This window comes from Felis catus, chromosome D2 (assembly GCF_018350175.1).
Source record: "Felis catus isolate Fca126 chromosome D2, F.catus_Fca126_mat1.0, whole genome shotgun sequence".
Lineage (NCBI taxonomy): Eukaryota > Metazoa > Chordata > Mammalia > Carnivora > Felidae > Felis > Felis catus.
The window spans coordinates 54,679,624-54,697,227 of NC_058378.1; the positions used below are offsets into that span (position 1 = coordinate 54,679,624).

A 17,604-nucleotide genomic window follows, 5' to 3' on the forward strand; every position below is an offset into this window, starting at 1 on the left:
CCGACTTCAGCTCAGGTCACGAACTCACGAATGTGAGTTCGAGCCCCGCGTCAGGCTCTGTGCTGACAGCTCGGAGCCTGGAGCCTGCTTTGGATCCTGTGCCTCCTTGTCTCTCTGTTGCCCCCTGCCCTTTCTCCCTCTCTCTCTCTCTCTCTCTCAAAAATAAAGATTAAAAAAAAAAAAGAAAAGAATGGAAAAGGAGAGTACGTGAAATCGAAGCAGTGAATATAAGCCTCCTGAGAGATTTGGCAAAGGAAAGAAATAATGAATGGTAAGAACATATGCCACACAATTCTGAATAAAGTTTATTAAATAATATGTACAGCAAATGTAGTAATTCAACACATCCATTTATCAAATCAATCCACCGCAATAAAGAAAAATAAATGAATGGAAAAATCTGTGTCTGCATAGTACATGCTCTTGGTGTGTAAATGGCAACACTTTAAATTAATTGGTTATATATAATGTCAGTTATTTTTCTTTCAGAATATAATCTTCTTTGTAGTAACTTATTCTAGCAAAAGAACTTAATACTACTGTAGATAAATAAGACAGCCAAAAAACAAAACAAAACAAAAAACAACAAAAAAAAAATCAAAACCAAAATAAAAAACCTATAACTGAGATCACAATTACCTTCTCTCCCAGAAAGAATGATTATTTAAAATTTTAACACTTTACAATGGCTATTTTTGTGCTAAAAATCTGCAGGTGAGTTATTTGGAATTCCTTCATTTAAATAAAAATGCAAAAAACTTCATGACTTCCTTATTTCACCCCCCCTTCAGTTCAAATTTTTAAAATTATTTTTCTATACAAAGTAGGTACATGGGCTATACAAAGTTAAATATACATATTTACAGTCCTACTTCTTACGCATATGATTTTTTTCTTTAACTGATCCCAGAGAGACTGCAAAAGATAAGTAGTTGGGGGCTTGCCTTTACCCAGAAGCATGGCTAATATATCAAAATGTGTTGCAAGGCATGGTGCCAGTTAGTTGCACTTGCTATTAATAAACCTGTATAAATATTTCAGCATAAAAATAGGTATTTTATATTACTAAATGTTTGAGGACAAAAGAGCAGTTGGAAACTTTGTTCCTTGTTCTGTCATACATAGGAAGCTGAAGTTTGATGCAAATTTTAACATGATTTTATTAAAGACGGGCAAATTGGTGAGGCATACCTGGGTTTCTGAAGATATACAAATGCGTGAGGCTGGCATCATATGCAAATGTGGCTTTACAAATTGGTTTTATTTTCTAGCTGTATTGAAAGAGGTGTTCAAAATTACCTACTTAAGAAGCACCCCTCAAAAAGCTATTAGAATAAGGTCGTTATTAATGGTTTGCATCTAAGAAAGACCAGGAAACACATTAGCCAATACGAGAATTACGTTCCAAAAATGAGTGAAATGCTGTTGTGCAAAATGCACGTGCATATGCACTTGTACTATAGTCCCTCAGAGAGTCAGACAGTGCCCTTGGATGCTGAAGTCGACCTTCCAAAGCAATGAGTGTTAAAGAATATCAAAAAGGCTCTTTCTACCCAGGAAGCTCCTCCACCCCACCCCCACCCCCTACCACCATTAGTTCCACTGCCTCATCCCTTGGGGTTAAGGCTCTGCTCTGTCCTAGCTAAAAACAAGTGTCTCCAGGAAGAAGTAACACATTCCTCTTACCGGTCATTTACACTCCAGTGTGAAGGAGTCAGTGGCAGGTTCTTTCCTGAGGCCAAGATTTGAAAGGAGGACAGGAAGAGAATGAGGCTCTCTGATGGGGGTAGGCTCTCTGATGGGGGTACGGGGGTGGACAGGTGATGGGTAGATGAATGGCAGACACAGAAGGTGGGACGGAGGCACTGAAGACAAACTCTGCCTACCTGTAAAGACTCCAGGTTTTGGGACAATGGTCCTGGGGCAATTCTGAGCTACATGCAGAGAGCCAGGATTCCTGTATACACCCTACCACCTAGAATTGCTACTCCTGTTTGTGACCTTGGATGCGTATTTGTGGGGAGGGTAAGAGTGTGAAAACTCTGGAAACAGTTCCAAGAATTTCCAGCCATAAACTACCCTCAGAGGAAGGTTCTTCTAAGCAGCCTAGTTGTTCAAGAGCGAGCTCATGGAGACAGAAATACGACAATGCTTCCTAGGGTCTCTCCAGGGAAAGGTAATCTCCTCCTCCTCTCTCATACCCTTCTTCGCACATATCACAGTCTCTCTTGATTCAGTATTTGTGTGTGTGCACCTCTCCAATCACCTCTGAGTTCCTGGTGGGCAGGGAGTGGGTCATTTCTCTAGTTTTCTAAGGGGTCTAGCAGAGAGGCTGAGAAACATCCTTGAACTGGATGGAGATGTGACTGGAGCACCCCGGGTGTCACAGGGCCCTCCCTCCTCAGATGTAGCCCCGCAAAGCACAGATGTCCTGGGAGTGGCGAACCACTGCCTCGCACTGCGGGCCGGGGCATGGGCACCTTCTGCTCGAGGAGAAGCCTCACCAGGGTGCATCGGGGCTCACGACCCTGGGCTACTGCACTGTGGGTGGTGCCTGAACTGCTGCAGGGAGTCTGTGCTAAGGTGTGGAGCACATCCTGCTCATCAGTGGCCCCAGCATCTGGCGTATGTGAAATGATTCACTGGATGCCATCCTTGGTACCTTGTCAGAATAGGCCCATCAACCCCAAACTGCCCTGACCAAAAACAATCCAGAAAAGAAAGGTTAGCAGTGGCATTCTGCTAAATGAAACTGTGCTAAAGGTGACCACTTACAAAAGTCAGAGATATGGGAAAGAGCACACTGCAAGCGACCTCGATAACTACAGAGCTTCTTAACTTAATCACCTGGAAATAGAAATATAACTATCTGACCCGGGGACCCCGCTCCCACGGGCAAACCTCATGTTCTTTTCTGTCTGAACACCAGGGGCATCAAGAGCAATGCTGCATGCGGGCTGAATGCACAGGGCATTCTGTGTTCTGCCTCCATTTCCCCACGTACCCCAGGAGTGAGGGACGTGGTCTTGGGTAGCCTGGGGGCCTCCAGGGATGGCCTCGGCAGCCCGAGCTGATCCCCAGCAGTGTTTGGAAATGGGGCTCTGGGTGGCTGGGGTGTAGAGCCTTGGGAGAATGGCTAGGGGTCTGCCTGATGCTCTGAGGGCTGCTTCCGGCTAAATGACCCCTTTGAGCAAAAGCTGGTCAAGTCTGGGGCAGCAAGAGGCATTTCTGACCTCACTGATCCTGGCCCGTGTTACAGGTCAGATTACCCAAGAGGGGGAGAGGCAGGGAAGGCTTGGAGTGGCTCCCAGAAGCAGCTAAGTAAATACAGATTTGCCTCATTCCTTTTTTCTCAGTTCAGCCTGCCTGACACTGTACGTTCACACAGGCTCAGGCTTCAGACACAACACTTCTCTGTCCCTCTCTTTTGCTTCTTACTTTATCCACTGCGTTAGTTAGTTATTTAAACTCAATGTTTAAATAAAGAGACCAGTTCGTGAATTATGCTTCATCCTCCAATAAAAATAATCTCTGTGGTTTTCAATCTTCTTATAGATACAAAGGCTTTACATAGTTGCCTGGAAAAGTACCAAATTGCCTTGTCCTTCTTGAAGTACCTGTGAAAAAACACACACACGCAAAATCAGAAGACTTACTATGTGAGTTCAGAGGGGGCCCCCTGATAACAATACAGCATATGGTTTCCAAAGCACATTTTTCCATCTTATCTCATTTAGGCTATCAAATAATGCCTGGTGGTAAGCCAGGAAGGTATTCTCAGTACTCCCCTCTTTCAGATGAGGAAACTGAAGCTCAGCGAGCTTAAGTGACATTACTGAGGCCCCACAGTTTAGCAAGCATCAGAAGCAGGCTTTGAACCCAGGACTTCTAACTCCCAGCCCTCTGCTCTTTCCGATACTTCTTTTTGGAAAAAGGAGCACATTTATCTAATTTCTAAACTGTGAGATTTCTAAAAGTCCACTGGATATGACCACACATCAAAAGGAAATTCCTCCCAGAAGCCTGTGCCTAAGCCCCAGATTGACTCCCTGTGTTTGCTTCCAACCTCTTCACGGTTCCCGCTGAGCCAGGAACACTGAGCTACCTGGGCGCAAAGCCCTTCCCCAACTGCTCTACATCCGGAACTGCTGGATCCCTAACCTAGTCCCTTCCCTTGGGATGGGTGGGGGGTGGGGACCCGGGCAGGGGTGGGGGTGGGGATGGTGGTGGATACATGCCGGGTCATTATTCCCCTCTCGCTGGCAGATATCACAATAGGGACGATTGCATCCTTTCCCCAATCGGCTTGGATATAGCTTCAGAACCCTGGTGAACACAGCATTTCAAGCAGCCACCACCAGTAGGTCGGGGCTGTTGCCCAAAGTGAAACCTCAAGCTAAAAAAAGGGTGTCAAAACTAAAGACCTCTAAAATAACTAGTTGAACCCCTAGGGAGGACGGCCAAGGAGGCTGCAAAGAACCAAGAGTACAAAGCCCAGAGATGTGTTCCTACACCTGGTTCGACCTCTCCTTATGGATGAGAAAATAGGCTTCCACTCTGAGCACCAGGCTACGTTCTAAAGCACCTGAGGGACTGAGCAACATTCCTTTACCCAGCTGCCAGGGACGCCCCCAGGAGAGAATTGGTGCCCCCAACAGTGCCCTGTGTTCCCATAAAAAACATAAGCACTCCTGGAAGAGTTTAACAGCTAAGACATACGAGAGTCACACTCTCTGATAGGACAGCCACAGGCGGCTGAGCACTCGAAACCGGGCTATTCTGAACTGAGCTACACTGTGACGGTATAATATACATATCGGACTCCTAAGACTCAGGTATTTTACATCCTCCTTTGGCACTAACGATTTTTTATACTGATTACATATTCAAATAATATTTTGAATGCGTTGGTTTTAATAAAATATATCACTAAAATTAATTTTCGGTTTCGTTTTACTTCTTCCAATGTGGCTTCCAGAAAATTTTAAATTCCATACATGGCTTGTGTTCTGTTTCCATTGGATTGCACTTCACAGGAGTGCTGGTGGCATCTCAGATGGGGCTTCCATCTGAACAGAATAGTTCAAGGTAGTGGGGAGCCTGGGGAGGTTTCTGGGAGCCTGGGGAGGGAGGGGCAGCTTTCTAAGAGGCTGGTGAGGCCCAGGCAAATCTTTCTAGCTTCTCACATATGCCGAGGCCTTGCCATTCTCACTACCTCAGCCCTGACTGACTTCACTTTAGCAAAGATTTTCCAGAGAGATCAGGAAAGAGCTGGTCTTGGGAAGAGGATAAAGGTAAAACCCTTTGTACAAGTAAGTGTAAAACAGAGGCAAAAAGTGAGCCAGTGGTCCCCAGCAGCATGTTTGTGCCTGTGCAGAAACAACAAAGGCTATGGGAGAGAGAGGCCTAGTTCAAGTACTGGCCCCACCACTAGCTACCTGGGTGACCTGGTCTAGTTATATAACATCTTTGGGCCTCAGTTTTGGAGTCTGTTAAATGGAGGTAATTCTTATCTTGTTGTCTGTTGAGATCTTCAATAAGAAAGTACATGAAGCAAGTATCTGCTTTGTAGCAAAACTTAAAAACCGTTGATCCTTCTCCTGTAATGGTGAATCTTTTGTTTTAATTAAGCAAGCTGCTTTTTAAAAAAGGTTTTATTTATTTATTTACTGGGGGGGCGGTGGGCAGAGAGAGGGAGCACATGCATACGAGTTGGGGAGAAGCAGAGAGAGAGGGGAAAGAGGATCCCAAGCAGGCTCCATGTGTCAGCGGGGAGACCAATGCAGGGCTCTATCTGAGAAACGTGAGATCAAGACCTGAGCTGAAATTAAGAATAGGACCTTAACTAAGTAGGTTGCTTTGACTGAAGTTATTAAAAGCCTGGGGGCACCTGGCTGGCTCAGTTCACTAGCCATCTCTCTCTCTCTTTTTTTTTTTTTTTTTTAATAATTTTTTTTTAAGTTTATTCATTTTTGAGAGAGAGAGAGAGAGACAGAGCGTGAGCAGGGGAGGGGCAGAGAGAGAGAGAGAGAGACAGTGGGAGACACAGAATCCAAAGCAGGCTTCAGGCTCTGAGCTGTCAGCACAGAGCCCAACGCGGGGCTCAAACTCATGAACCACGAGATCATGACCTGAGCTGAAGTCGGATGCTTAACTGACTAAGCCACCCAGACACCCGGTGAGCCATCTAACTCTTGATTTCATCTCGTGATCTCACGGTGTGTGAGTTTAAGCCCCATGTTGGACTCTGTGCTGATAGCACACAGCCTGCTTGGGATTCTCTCTCTCTGCACTCCCCTCTACTTGTACTCTAAATCTCTTATAATAAATAAACAAATATTAAAAAAAAAGTTTTTAGAAGCCTGAAGTAAGTAAGGTCTTTGGAACACCTACACATATGGTTGAGTTTCATGGCTGAGACCTAGGCTCAAATTTTCTTGTGTTGTTTCTTAAGAGTTTTAAGAGAATAAAACCTGCACATGTAGTACAGACATACACAGAATACAAAGACATACAGAACTCAACCAATTTGAAATTGCCCTTCTGTGCAGTCACTTAGGTGTATTTGGTTTTTGGGTCCAATACCACTAGTGTCATCCACACTGTCTCCAGAGCAAGCATAAACTGGGTGGCCCAGCATTCCTGATGGAGATACAGGATCTGAGAAGGCTTTTTTCTGTGCAGAGAACATTGCCTTTTGCATGGCTCATCACTCTTAGTTACTCCTTCAATATACAACTCGTGAGAAAAACATGAGGAGATCACTTACCAACAAACCATCCATCATCACATTTTTCCATGACATCAACAATATCTCCATCTCGGAGTTCCAATTCATCATCATTCTGTGGTATATAGCTATACAATGCTTGGTAGCTAAATCTAAAAATGAAAAACATTCACTCAAACAATGATAGGATTAAATAATGAGTTTTTTAAAGCCCATGTAAGTTAAATCAGCACTTTGGTAGTGTTTCACACACATCAATGCAGATGAAAGTATTTTACTGGCTATTTCTCTAACAGTGGAGCTTATGGGGAGATCCATTCAGCATATAAGTAAATGAAGACTGATAGGGATGGGGAGAGCCTCTGACAAGCAAGGCTATGATCAGTCCTTTTATTTAGTTTCATTTGGTTACCAAGTATTTTGTCTAGATGCCCCCTCTTTAAAATTAACCAAGGCTTTTTCTGAACACAGGAGAATATATGTAGATTATCAAAGATAATCAGAAGTTTCTTACTCCAGAGATAGACACTATATTCTGCTCATATACGTTGGAAAGTGTAAGGCAATTGTTGTATATGTATAAAATTGTTGTACTGATACAAGGATATAAAAAGTACATTCCAATGGCCTCACTATCTTGAGTTCCTTAATATGCTGATACATATTTTGTTAGTTGTTTTTATTTTTTTAAAGTTTTAATTTATTGTGGCACCTGGGTGGCTCAGTTGGTTAAGCATCGGACTTGGTTTCAGCTCAGGTCATGATCTCACGGTTTGTGAATTTGAGCCCTGTGCCAGGCTCTACAGCTCTCTCCCGTTCTCTCTGCCTCTTATCTGCTCACACATATTCTCTCAAAATGGATACACAAACATTAAAACAAAAAAGTTTTTTTTTAATGTTTGTTTATTTTTGAAAGAGAGAGAGAGGGAGTGTGAGCATGCAAGTAGGGGAGGGGCAGAGAGAGAGAGAGAGAGAGAGACAGACAGACAGACAGACAGACAGAATCCGAGGCAGGCTCCAGGCTCTGAGCTGCCAGCACAGAGCCTGATGCGGGGATCGAAGTCACAAACCATAAGATCATGACCTGAGCCGAAGAAAGACGCTTAACCTCCTGAGCCACCCAGGTGCTCCCCCACAGAAAGTTGTATTTATTCATTAAATAATGTCTACACACTAAGCAGAGCTCGAACTCATGTCGCCAAGATCAAGAGTCGCATGCTCTTCTGACTGAGCCAGCCAGGTGCCGCTCGTCAATTGTTTTTAAATGTGATGTCATTTTTCTGAAATTCTTGAACACTTTTTGCTTTCTTTCTGTCCCAGTGATGTTTGTGGTTAAGATTTTTATTTATTGTTAGTTGGCCTAAGGCCATTTGGTGTGTGCTGTTGTGTCTGTCCTAACAGCTCGCGGAGAAGTCTGGACTATTTGTGATGAAATCCTGTAACTGCTTTGGCAACAGGGAAAAGTTTGGTTTCATTTATTCCTTTGACAAATACTTAAGAAGCATCTACTACGCACCAGTTCGCAATTCTGTGTGCTCGCTGTTCTGAAACACAAGAGTACTGGGCACAACTGTGCAAACCATCTACCATTTCCAGCACCTGCCAGCAAATGCCTGTGAGAGGGCAGGCGAGACTAGAGACAAGAGGACACAGTCCCCAGGAACGACAGGTTCGTTTTCCTCTTTGCTAAACCAAAGGGACTATTTAATTTTGTGCACTTATCCAAATGTTTTGATAATTTGGTAGGTGGATCTGTCTGCCAGAGGAAGGACTCGAATGAAGAATTAAGAGATGCAGAATGATTTCCAGTTGGTAAGCACATACATTTTTGATGTTTCCATATTTGCCTCCTGTCTTCATCCAACTTGGACTCCTTAGAATTCCTCATCCTCCTCTTAACTTCCACTGTGGCTGCCTTGCTAGCCTCAACTCTGGGAAATAACTCCAGATATCTGCTTCTCTATCATCACCCCCAGACAGTGGAGACTGGCTGGCCAAGGTCCCACAGCCTTGCTGCTTGGGTCCCCCAATCAGCTCTAATTTTGGATGGGCCTCATGCTGCTCAGGGCACTGTTCCTTTGAGTCCTTTCTCCATGTGGGCCTTCTCTGAGTTCCCCAAACACATTGTCTACCCTGAGTCTTTGCATGTTGTTTTCCTCAGCTGGGAAGACCTTTTACCTCCCTGTTGTAGCTCTCAAAACCAATTGTCTTTCTTTTTTCTTTTAAAGTAATCTCTGCACTCAACATGGGACTTGAACTCATGACTTCAAGGATCAAGAGTTGTGTGCTCTACTGACTAAGCCAGCCAGGTGCCCCTCCAATTTGCCTTTCAATGCCCATTCCAAATCTCCCTTCTTCTGGGAATGGAGTTTACCCCTATATGTTTAAAACACAGGAGACATCCAATGATTTTTTTTTGAGTGGATCAACTCTATTCATTTATCTCCAGGCAGAACCAATGACTCCTTCCCCTATATTCCCACAACACTAGGATTGACTCTAGTCAGCACAGCCCTCCTTTGCCCCTGAATGGCAGTTCACTCTTCGCCGGTCTCTATCTCTCAGCAGTCTATGGCCTCCTTTATTCATCCACCCACCACCTGTTTCATGTTGGCTGATGGGAAATATGGCCCCAACTAGAAATCCTCAGAGAAGCTAGGGGCGATTTGTTCATTCCCCCAAATGGCTGTCCCAGACTTGGTCAATGAACCACTCTCTAAAGCCAGGAGTCCACCAAGCATGTGATGTGAGAAAGGAAGTTTGCCAAGTATACTTACAAATCTTGTGAGGTGTGACTCCTGTCGGGGGTGACTCTTCGCTGTTGGGCTTGAGGTTGCTGAGAAATGATTAAAGATGATTTATTGTCAGAAGGGGATACCTTGTGATGAAAGTCAAGGGGATGAGAAACAGTGCTGCAGTAATGAACAGATTTTTCGGCAATGTTTATGATCTCATTGCAAACTGCTTCCTGTGAGTGGCCCCGAGATATCCAGAAACCCCCATATAACAGTCAACATGGGGACAAAAAAACAACAAAAGAAAAAAAAAAGAAAAAGAAAGAGAGGAAGAGATGTAACATTCCAGACGAAGCACATAAGTCCAGGGAAACAACAGAGTTGAAGATCCAGGTTAAAAAAATAGATATTCCAGTAGTGAAGTGCAGGAGGGATCCAGGCGTAAGCATGGAAAAAACAGGTAAGATACAGAAGAATTTGGGATTTAGTATGACTATTAAAAAAAAAACCAAAGGCAGCAGCATAAAAGCCTGTAATTAGTGAATAACTTCAAGATAGAAATGCAAGTATGTATTCCCGATCATGCACTAACCATTAACTTAATCCCACATGGAGGCAGAGTACAAATAAAGTTTCGAAATACCTCTGCTTTCTGAGAGGGAAGGGGGTGGCCTAATATTTCCCTCTAGGACAATAGCCATGTAAATCACGGCTCTGTGAGTTAGCCAGGCATTACTCCAGTTGAGACTCTAGAAGTCAGTAAGGATTCTCTTTAGAAAAGCTACAGTTCTTATTCAACAGGCATCTTACCACATAGCTCTTTTCAGATTCTGTGAGATCAGGTCCTGCTCTCAATGAATGATGAGAAGGCTGTGATCACCAAGCAAATTATAAGGGAGACATTTTAGCAGATGTCACATTGGAACGGATTCAAAATAAAAGTGTGAGCAAATACATGTACCACACCATCACACTCGATGACACCGGATACTCGTGGCCTATGGCGCTCGAGTTTCCATGACAACACGGTGGGCGCACAGGAGGAAATGCAATGTACAGAGTTAGAAGCAAGCATCCAGGCAACGGAATGGGAAGTTCGGAGCATGAGTGCAGTGAGGTGAGCATCGACAACACAGGGTCCCCAGATGGGCAGGAAAGAGACACAGAAGGGCTGTCTTATGGAACAGTTATGACCTTCCATAAAAACACACATTGGTCCTTTTGCTCTCAGCTGGCAGGCATCTATGGAAGGGCTGCTGTGCCGAAAGCCGTTGACTAGAAGCCTCCTCTGGCAAAGGAGGCTCATTAAACTAACAGGTATGCCATATTGGGGTACTTATGAAAACAGAGAGAAATGCTTCTGAAAAACTCCCCGGGAGTATCTGAAGTCTCAAACAAGACTGTTCCCCTGGAAAAGTCCGCACATGACACACTCCAGTCAGGTATGAGATGAGTTCAGATATCTCACAGGGCAGGGCCTGCTTCCAGAAATAGGACTGTGTGTCCTGACACAGCTGTAGAAATGAAACCATCGCTCTTCACTCACCAGCTCAGGTACCACATGCTGACATGGAAACACAGGTGCAATGATGGCCAAGCAGACCCGTTTTTGTAAATGGGTCTCCCAGAGTATAGGCCAGGAAGAGTGTTTGGAATCATTTCCCCTAGAAAGCATTCAATTCCAAACTCTCAGAACTTTCCCTAAATAATTATTTGAAAAGCCATCTTTCTTGGAGAAACGCTCCTGGTAATGTGCGCTAATAGCAATGAGCCACAGCAGCTCCAGGGCCTTCTCGAAGGGCACTCAGAGATCTTTTACATATGGCTCACTTGATTCAGAGAGGCCCAGGGCCTCCCTTGAGGTCACACAGTGAATTAGTGGTTGACTTGTGTTCTGGATTCATCTACTGGACCTTCTCTTTCATCCTTGGACCGTTTCCCATGTTATTAAGAGTGCTCACTGACACTACTTTCCATGAGTCCCACAGAAACCCTGGAGATAGGCAGAACAGGTTTTGTCATCTTGTTTGCTTTTAAAAGCCAGGAAGCTGATGCTCAGGGTGGTCAGCGCACGCCCCAATGTCCCACAGTGAGCGAGAAGTCGAGCTGCCGGGCTGCCCCAGGCATGCCACCACACCGCCCCCTCCTGCTCATCTCCACTGTAAATGGCCTCGTTCTCTAGCGTGTCTTGCAGGACCAACTTCTACTCCAGACATCATTTCTATACTCCTGTCCTTCTGGAAAACCTCTTCAAGTTCTCTAACTTCTTCAAAACTGCCATCTTTTAAACCTTGGACTCTGACAGGAGTAAAGGAAGAGACAGAACTGCCAGGGGCCTTTTCACGTTCCTTCTCCCATGTCTCAGGACCCACAGACCTTTGCCAGGTGACCTTGTGTGGCTCTACTTACTACCCATCCAGCCTCTGGATCAAGGCTTTTGTGTAACAAAGGAAAGTAATGACATTTCCAAGCACTTGTTACGTGGGTTTTCAGGTGTCAGAAGAATGAAGTGTATTCTGGGTGACTAGGTGACACCCACGGGCAGATTTTGACAGAGGGAAGCTGCCTATCCCAGAGGACACGGAAGCCAAGGCTGTCACTCGATGGGATGCTGTTGGGCGCTGCTTCTCAACCTCTAGCATATGCCGGTATCACCTGGGAATCCTGTTAAAATGCAGACTCTGACTTGACACGTCTGGGGTGCATCCTGAGACTCTGTCTACTGGCGATGCCCACGATGCTGGCCCACAGATAAACTTTGGGGAGCAAGGCTGAAGAGGACCTTAATTATCCTTCACTGAAGTTCTTTGGCTACAGTGTGGCAAGACTCATCAGTCTGGGTCACACCTCATGAAAATAAAAGTTGTCATAAAAACCCAAACTTCAGCTGGTGGCCTAATGACCTCAGGTCAAATGGAGAACAAAGAGAGGATGTGGACAATCTCTTCACATGATGTCCACAGCTTACAGAAGCCCTGTAGCATCTTATAATCAACTTAATCTCAAATGAGGGACGGGCACTGATCATCAAGCAAATAATCGGTGCTTAAGAGAGGCTTGGTGAATCACATACAGTAAAAAGAACCTGATATTTTATTAGCCCTTCTTTTTGGAAAGCACTTAAAAACAAACAAAAGCTTTAAAAGCACATGGAGGTCCATCACCTCATCTGACTTTTATACTAACTCTTTGACTTGGAGAGGGTGGAAAAGCACATTTTAAGGCTCAGGGAAGTGTGAAGGTTTACACAATGTGGCAAAGCCACTGAGGACTGAGTCCTCGGTGTCTAACTGACATTCACCACCTCCTCTTGAGCCACGTTGGGATGTCTATGATGATAGCAACCAACACCCAGTTTCTGCCCTTTGTGAAAGTAGGCACTGTCCTGTCTCTTCCTGAATACTTTCTCTGCATGTAAAAGGTACAGGGTACAGTAATTGATATGGTCCAGTCATTAACTCAAGGATCCACAGTACTAGATGGATATTGACATAGCTAATACCTTCCTTGGTCTCAGGTCGTATCCAAATCAGAGGATAATCATCATCATAGCCTTCGCATTGAGACAAAGTTAACATCTAGTACAAACTGAAGTTGTCCCCGAGAGGTAAGGATAGTTTGGTTCCTTACTCATAGTGTGTGGGATGAGGGACAAAGGCAAGATAAACATTTATCCTATTAGCTAAAATTCAATTTCTCCCTGGTTGAAATGGATTCCTTATATTTAAATCAAACATTTCAGGTAGTTGAGATGTAAACCATTTTTCTGGGGGGTGTCGTGTGGCATGTGAATCCTCAGGGGCAGTAGAGACCACTGATATTCATTGTAGGGATTTGTCCTTTACTTTGAAGGCTGTTGACCCTCAGATTTTTTTCCTTTAGGTATAGATTTTTCTTTCCCTGGCCCCATTTTCTAACTGTATACAGCTTTATGTATCTCTTTCTCTGAACCTATGCTGTCCACTATGATAACCCATAACACTTGAGATGTGGCCAGTATGAAATGTGCTGTAAGTGTAAAAATACTTACACTTTTGAAATACTGGATTTCAAAAACTTAGCACAAAATATAGAATGCAAACTATTATCATTCATAATTACTATGTTGATTATATACTATTATATCAATTAGTAATTTTATCAGTTTATTACTATTTTAGATATGTTGGGTTAAATAAAAGATGTTGTTCAAATTAATTTCATTCATTCCATTGTACTACCAGAAAAGTTTAAATTATATACATGACTCATGTTCTATGTCTCCTGGGCAGTGCTGCTCTGCACCCTCCCCCTACTTATTTAAGCCTAAAAGTAGACAAAGTTCTAACAAGGACCTCATCCGGGGTTAAGAATAAAGGGAGTATTATCTTACGCCAAGTACATTTCATACTCTTGGAGATGCGCCCCAGTTTTTCACGTTTAGAAAAACAGCCATCAGCCCAATAGACACACACACACACACACACACACACACACACACACACACACAGGCATTCCCCACACCCCCATCCGTAAGCAGGAGTTAGTTACTGATCCAGAAACTGCTTTTCTTCCATATTTGCACACGCACTCACATACTGCCCCCTGCCTTGGTCTGGAGGGCTCACTTTATTCTCCCAGAGTGAGCAATCCTGCATGGACCTGTGCTCTGTTTCCCTTCTATCTGCAGTGCACAGAAGTGCCCCAGGAATCTGACCCTGGCCTCCCTGGGGCTATTAATCCCTCTGGATCCACAGAACACCTGGCACTAACACGGGAGTTAGCAAGCATTCTCTTCCAGCTTTGGGTATGTGCCCAAGCCCTGAAGCCCCAAATAAACTGTCCGCAGGGTACAGAACAGCAGAAAGTCCTGGAGAGGTGAACGAGAGTAAGGAACTTAACCTCAGTGTGGCCTTACCCCCCTGGAAGCATCTCAGGCTCCTGCTGCCCTCCTAATACCCCTGAGTGGCTCAGAGATGGCATTCCTCAATTCACCACACACACCTATCTTTTCACCTGCCCAGACCCCACCCCACCACTCTTTCTGGTGACCCACACTGGCCTCCCAGGAGGAGACCTGACTGGGCATGAGGAAATCTGGGTTCCAGGCTACGACACTAACTTGCTATCTTTTGAGCAAAATGCTTAGTGTCTTTGAATTTCAAGTTCTTAGTAAAATAAGAGGATTGGACATGATTTACATAAACATTCTTCCTGGCTCTAAGTTTCTAACATAAGAGTACATGTATCCTGTGAATTGAGAACCAGGGCTGGGCAGGGCTGACCTGCCTTAAGAACAGATGCACCCCACTCAAGGCCCACGGAGGACTGGGTGGAGGGCTTGTGACTGCAGCCTCCAGATGTACATGGAGAGCTTCCTTCTGGCAGCATGGGAGGTGAGGGGTTGCCCTGGACGGCGGTAGATTTGCAGCTCCCAGAACACCACAGGCAACCTGGGCCTGAGGTGTCAGAGGCCTGAATGCTCTGGGCTTCTGGTTTTCAGCTCTAGAAAACCCCCATAGGACCCTCAAAATGGGACCCCACCAAGTTCTCCTTGAGTTTATTAAGAAAAATATCCCAGCTTAGGGGCGCCTGGGTGGCTCAGTTGGTTGAGCGTTGGACTTTGGCTCAGGTCATGATCTGACCGTTCATGAGTTCGAGCCCTGTGTCAGGCTCTGTGCTGACAGCTCAGAGCCTGGAGCCTGCTTCTGTTTCTGTGTTTCCCTCTCTCTCTGCCCCTCCCCTGCTCATGCTCTGTCTCTCTCTCAAAAATAAACATTAAAAAAAATAAAAAAAGAAAAGAAAAATACCCCAGCTTAAACATAAAACAAATTACAATCAACCGGTTCAACTATTTACCACCTAAACACAACCCTCTTGCAGACTACTCCACAGAGAACACATGACTTTGTTGTAATCTGGATCTGATTACAACACTAAACCCAGACACTCAGCCTTGTCCTCATGGTCTGTAATGTGGTCTGTTTCTCTCCTAAAGTGATCTGAGGAGTAATAGCAAATGTGTATCCGAAGATGAAGAAATCAAAAGCTTTCCAAGAGGACGCCTTCATACTCCAGGTACGAGACAGCAGGGAGAAGCACTAACTTAGAGTGCAAATTCTCAATTTTCTAAACTCTGGGTTTGTTCACACAAAGGATTCTTCCAGTTTCTACCTTCCTCTCTTCCCCCACCTCCATCTTCCTCTCTTAGGTGGAATGGGAGAAGGAGGATAAAGCAAACTTTTGTTCCTTTTCCCTGTGGCCTGGTATCATCCAACAGGTATTTTTTGAGTCGCAGTGACATGCTCTGTGCGGGGCGTGATCATCTCCATGCTATCTCATTTCATACTCTTAACAAGGCGGTCAACGTTTACCTCATCTTACAAAACTAAGACCCAACATGCCTGAGTTGGTAACTGAGGAACCAGGACGTGAACCCCAGTCTCTCAGACACCAAGTCCTGTGCATTCTACGACACCCTGATTCTCTGCACTTGTGCTCTGCCTGAGGGACACATCAGAATAGCTGGAGAGGTCAGCGATCAAGGAGGTACTCCTTGAGGAGGTACCTCGGGAGGTACTGTGTAGCTACACAGGCATGAGGGTTGCTATGGATACCTACCATCTCTCCTAACACCTTTTTAGGGGTGGACTCTTCAACTTTGGGTCTTAGTTCCCTACCTTCAGGTGTTGAGATAACACCTGATTATTTTTATAACTGTGGCCAATGCCTCTCCCCTTCCTGTAAATTGTTAAAAACCCTCTGTACATATTTAGAGATTTCCCTTCTGAGTGAGTAAAAGGAAAATGTTTCCAATTTTAGTTGGGTATCTTACCACTCTTTATTTCCTTTTTGTTCTCGTAAATTGCATTACATGCTTTCCCTTCTACTTCTAATGTCCATGCTCAGAGCAGGCCTAGGTCTTTGTTCTGATCTTTCTGGGAATGCAGCTAGCTTCCATGGATTCCGAGGGAATCCGCCAAAGCATCTTTCTGCCATCAGCTGAGTAGCTCTCTCTCCTCTCCTTTCTCCAAGGCTGTTCCTGTGCTTCTCAGATGCTTTGAGGAGCCACACGGCTTTCCTGAATGCTGCTTTTACTGCTGACTGGCTTCCTTCTCTTTGGGACCCAAACAAATATCACAGAAACTTTGTCACTTTTCTCAGCCCTCAGTTTTCTCATCTCATCATAAAAGGAGAACAGACGGGGGGCTCTTAGCCTGGGTGGGGGGCGGGGGGGGGCACGGACTCCCAGGGAGCCTTCGGACGACTCAGGTGTGGATCTCCTGAAACTTGATGCAAAACTGTGTGTGCTCACTCCCCTCGTCCCCAAACTACTGTCCCAGAGTCCTCAGCTGACCTCAGATTCTCAAAGGTTCTGTGACCCAGAAAAGGTTAAGAGTCACTGGAGTAGATGATCTGTAAAGGTTCTTTTTAATTCAGAAATTCTATGAGGATCTCTCACACCAATTGTAGGAACTCTTAAAAACCACAGCTGGATGCCAGTCAGCAAACAGCGTCTCTATCTTGGGAAGGCTCAATAAATATTTGATGATGCTAATGACAGATTTCCAAGATGCTCTTCTCTTTCACTGTCTTGATCACCCCAAACCTCCTTGGCCAAAATGATGCCCGATAAAATCCAAGAATTTGGTTGATGATTCTGAACTCTTGGGCATTTTCTTTGTATCTATGTCATTGTCTGCCCCCCCCCCCCCCCCCCCCCCCCCGCCAAAGGGAAAACCTTTTCATTTTCAGTTGTGAACATCTGCAGGTCTATAATAAACCCCCTCCTTAAAATTTTGGATTTGTTCTTTTTTTCCCTTTCATTTATACAGGAGTTTTAGCTAATCATAGAATATCAGTGCCAAAAACAACTTCAGTTCTCTTGTCTAAATCTTTTGTTTATGGATAAGGAAGCTCCCAGAGAAGGGAAGTGATTCATCCAAAGACACACAGCAGGCCAACAGCAGAGCTGGCCCAGAGCCCGGGGATCCCGACTTTCGACACAGCGCTCTCCTTTCTAGATTGGGGCTCTCCTAAACACCCCCCGCACTTCATCCACACCTTCCGCTGTCCAGAGAACACACACCTAATAACGAGCAACTGACTCAATGTGATTTCAGCTTGGGAGTCTACAAAGGAGTGAAAAGCCAAACCTTA

The 17,604-nt window shown here is 44.8% G+C and overlaps 1 protein-coding gene across 50 annotated transcripts in view; it reads right to left on the reverse strand.

The window, feature by feature from the left end:
- Positions 1–282: 282 nt before the first annotated feature.
- The window catches only part of SORBS1 (sorbin and SH3 domain containing 1), a 231,596-nt gene continuing 214,274 nt past the window's right edge, over positions 283–17,604 (reverse strand). For 35 of the 50 annotated variants that reach the window (XM_023240761.2, XM_045040460.1, XM_045040458.1 and 32 more), the window contains 3 exons: positions 9,508–9,566; positions 6,770–6,882; positions 283–3,617 (listed from right to left, as the gene is read on the reverse strand). In XM_023240761.2, the coding sequence (XP_023096529.2) occupies positions 3,550–3,617; positions 6,770–6,882; positions 9,508–9,566 (240 nt within the window). In that variant the 3' untranslated portion in view covers positions 283–3,549. Of the gene's footprint in view, positions 3,618–6,769; positions 6,883–9,507; positions 9,699–10,275; positions 10,336–17,604 lie in introns of all 50 variants that reach the window. The other 15 variants (XM_023240763.2, XM_023240762.2, XM_045040452.1 and 12 more) reach the window with 3 other exon arrangements.